This window comes from Helianthus annuus, chromosome 13 (genome assembly GCF_002127325.2).
Source record: "Helianthus annuus cultivar XRQ/B chromosome 13, HanXRQr2.0-SUNRISE, whole genome shotgun sequence".
NCBI classification, from domain to species: domain Eukaryota; kingdom Viridiplantae; phylum Streptophyta; class Magnoliopsida; order Asterales; family Asteraceae; genus Helianthus; species Helianthus annuus.
In genome coordinates, this window is record NC_035445.2 from 157,519,934 (window position 1) to 157,523,808 (window position 3,875).

At 34.1% G+C, this 3,875-nt stretch overlaps 1 protein-coding gene across 1 annotated transcript; it reads right to left on the reverse strand.

The window, feature by feature from the left end:
- Positions 1-2,894: 2,894 nt before the first annotated feature.
- On the reverse strand, positions 2,895-3,539 carry LOC110899959. The gene is made up of 2 exons (XM_022146857.2): positions 3,480-3,539; positions 2,895-3,314 (listed from the first exon to the last, which is right to left on the reverse strand). Exons 1-2 carry the CDS (start codon positions 3,501-3,503, stop codon positions 2,931-2,933), a joined length of 408 nt encoding a protein of 135 aa, XP_022002549.1. The 5' UTR covers positions 3,504-3,539; the 3' UTR covers positions 2,895-2,930.
- Positions 3,540-3,875: the final 336 nt, after the last annotated feature.

The window sequence follows — 3,875 nt, forward strand, 5'->3', positions numbered from 1 at the left end:
AATTTTGGACTTCGTTTACTATTTTTAAAGCGTCGATTTGTAACAGCAGCTAAAGCTGCATTTTTACAGCAGTAAATGAGGGTCATATTTTCAGTCATAACTTGATTTCTATGTAGAGTTAGATCATAAAATTTATACTGTAGATGGTCCCTGTTGTCGCCGTGATCCTCCATCTGGAATTACGTCAAACAGACTTACAATGAATTTTAAATAAAATATTCTGTGCACTGCAGTCAGAAAAAGGTAGATCTGAATGCAGTCCGGAAAATGATTTTCTATAAAATATTGGTGATGATATGGACCACGATATTTTTACACAATAATAATTGGATCGTATAAGTCATTCGGTAAAAATTTGGGAATTTTCGGAATAACAATTTTAATAAAATAACCGAAAACAGCCAGTTTTGTGTTTGAAAACTGAATCGGTATAAGTAGTATTTTGCATGCCTAAATGTCGGGTTGGTTGTTTGGAAGTGATCTAACGTGTTATATGTTAAAGAAAGACTCATTCTATTCCCACCCCCTATTTACTAATTACACCCCCTATCAAAAACATCACATCCATCAATCATTTGGTTTTTGTTTTTAGCCTGTTTTGTCTTTTTGTTGTCTTTTTTTATTCATTTATTTAATTATTAGTTATTTAGTATTTGTTTATTATTTAATTAGTTAGTATTATTATTATTATTATTATATTTATTATTATTATTATATTTATTATTATTATATTTATTATTATTAGTAGTAGTAATGATATAGTATTTATTATTAGTTTTTATTGTTATAATTTATCAAATTATATTTATAGCTGTAACAAAAGCTATATAAAAATAAGTACTTTTTTACAAAATTATTATCATTTAATAATTTATATACCGAGGTTTAATCTATACTCCCCCCAAATGTAGCAGGTTGTGCTATCCAAGACTTATACATATTTTGACGTGATTCAAATATATTCTCCCAGCCAGCTGCATCATTTTCTCTCATTAATTTCCATAGGTTGTTTGTGCTGGCAATTGGATACTCTCCTTGCAATTCTACCATTATAAAATGGTTACCATTGACGTGTGCAATTGTAATTATTTTTTTTTCTGGGAACTCGTGAGGGCCTCTCCAAAGCGAAAAACAAGTAGAACTGTTTCTTTTTTCTTGAGATAAAAAATGAACGATCACATTAAACTTGTTCGCAATCAAGAATCCTGCCTCTGGCATAATTATCCAGTGTTTTTCAGGTGCAAACCCCCATCCTGACCAAGCCAAGGACGTGAACACATCTTTGAATAAGCCTAAGAAAGCCTTAGTGTACTTATTTCTAAACTCGAGTAGCTCTTCCATCAGTGATCTCCGGATAAATAACCATTCATCTTCACCGTACCCGAGAGCAGAAGCTGTCGCCCGAAACCCACAATTTCCATCACCTAACACGTTATGTATGCGTGTAACATACGCATGGAAGATTTTTCGAATTAGATGAATATAGTTGTGTATCACCTGTGATGCTTGATCTTGGTTCAACCCCATGAAGTCATAGCCTGGCGCACTTGTAGAGTTGGCGAAAGAACTTTGTCCGACAATATCTTGGTTCAACCCCATGAAATTATATCCCGGTGTATTTAAAAGGTTGGTAAAAAAACCTTGTCCGTCTGTATCTTGTGTCATGAACGGACTTGGTTCACCAGGATCGTCCTTGAATGGTTTTTTCCGTAAATATCTTGATTTATGAACAGACTTGTTTCACCAGGCACTTGATAGTTCACGTCTGGACTGATGTAACTAACATAATCATCAGTCTCTAGATCCCGAATGAACTATGTCTCCAAGGCTCTTGAGTGTAATCATGATCTTGGGAGTTCACAAATGAACTATGCCTTGCAGGTTCTTGAGTGTAATCCTGCTCTTGATAGTTCGTAAATGAACTATGCCTTGCAGGCTCTTGAGTGTAATCATGATCTTGGGAGTTCCCAAACGGACTGTGCCTTGGAGGCTTCTGAGAGTAGCTTCGTTGAAGGGGCGGTTTAACAATTTGCTGAATTCAAGAATTCTTTTAGCTTGGCATGTTGGCTTTCAGCTCTATTAGTTGTCTGATTTCCAAAATTTAAGCATTCGTTAGTCCATACGGACACAAACATTTCTTTATACTTGTTTAACCAAGTACTATTCAAGTAATCCAAAACATCTGCAAAGATAATAATGATGATAACGATGGTAACAATAATACTAACAGAATTATAGTAATAATACATACCTTGATGATGGATTAACATTGACTGAAGTTGCTTGTAATTTTGGAGGAATGATGTCCACGTTTGAGATTCAACGAGTGCATTCCACATTATATTGAAGATTTTCCAATCATGATCCGTGGTGAAAAATGATTTGCAGTTTCTAAATATACTTTGAGAAACGTGCCACCTACAAAGTAATCGGGTAGCATCCGGAAAAACTTTCTCGCATGCATTCATCAGAGCTAACTCCCTGTCCGTAACTATAACACGTGGTTGTTGCATGCTCCTCTCATCTAGAGTTGATTTTAAACAGTTTAATGCCCAAAGATATTTCTCCTCTGTTTCTTTACGCATAACTGCAAAAGCTATGGAGATTGTCTTGTTGGTAGAAGTTACACCAACAATTTCAAGAAAAAGGCAATTTATACTTGTTCGTATTGTATGTGACATCCATAAGCAACACATGTGGAAAATCAAGGAAGTACTTGTATGAGATTTTAGGAACAAAGAATAAGTCTTCCAACATGTTTGAAACTCTATTGGTAGAAATTTCAAAAGTATACCCTTTATCATTTAAATGAGACATTAGCACCTCCATCAAAGATTTCCCTTTATGATCCGTTGCTCGAATTTTATCACGTGCATTATATATGTTTTTAATTGTAGAGACATTATTTTCATCACGCTCCTTCATAACACCTAAAATATCTTTTGGGAACACACCTTCCCCGTCAACTCTGCCACCAATTGGTGTTCATTAGGTGTCAATCGTTTGAGGATTGGGTGTCCCTCCATATATTCTCCGGGTGGATGATTATGCTCACCAGGTTTTACTTTTAACGTCCAAGAACCATTCTTTTTTGAAAATTTCCCTACCATTTCAAACGGGCAATTTATCTTTCTAGTGCCGGTCTCTCTACTTGAATCTTTATCTGATTTATACACACCACCACGATCACACATAAGTACAACTTTAGACACGTAGCCATTTTTAGCTTTCGATCTTTTAGTCACAATAGCGTAACCAAGACTACGTCCGGTGTTTCTAACCCATTCCATCAACTCTTCACGAGACTTGAACACCTAAAAGTGAACTAATATTAGTTACAAAATATTAGGTGAACAAGCTTGAGTAGTTACAAAATATATATTATCCAAACAAACTCATTTAAACTAAAACAAGACCCTTAACCTAGCTAGATTATATAACTAAGTTGAAACTTAAAACATGGGAATTAAAAACTATACCTGATCTGTTGAAAATCCAGACATCTCTTTAACTGTAGAGAGCGAAGGCTACTACCGAAGTTCCTCTTTTAAAGGGTCATAAAGCTTAAAGAAAAGTAGGATCTCCTCCTTAGTTTTTACAGGTGGGGGAACTGGCTGTGAATCCTACATCAAAAAAGAAGTAAGTGAAACTAATAGCATAATTTTTTTATATAACAATGTAATAAAGAGTTAAAGGTGTACGACTATACATGAATGCATATCAATAATTTGAGACACCAATAATATGAGGCACCAATAATATCATCATTTTACACGTCTTTTTTTTCAATTTTAATAATAATAATAATAATAATAATAATAATAAGACACTAAAATATAATAAAAAGACAACAAAAAGACAAAAAAGACTAAAAA

Bases quoted from the DNA above. Each gene is read 5' to 3' on its own strand.
- LOC110899959 (XM_022146857.2), bottom strand. From the start codon at position 3,503: ATGTCTGGATTTTCAACAGATCAG. The intron at 3,315-3,479 runs GTATAGTTTTTA...GTTCACTTTTAG, and splicing joins CTGGATTTTCAACAGATCAG to GTGTTCAAGTCTCGTGAAGA.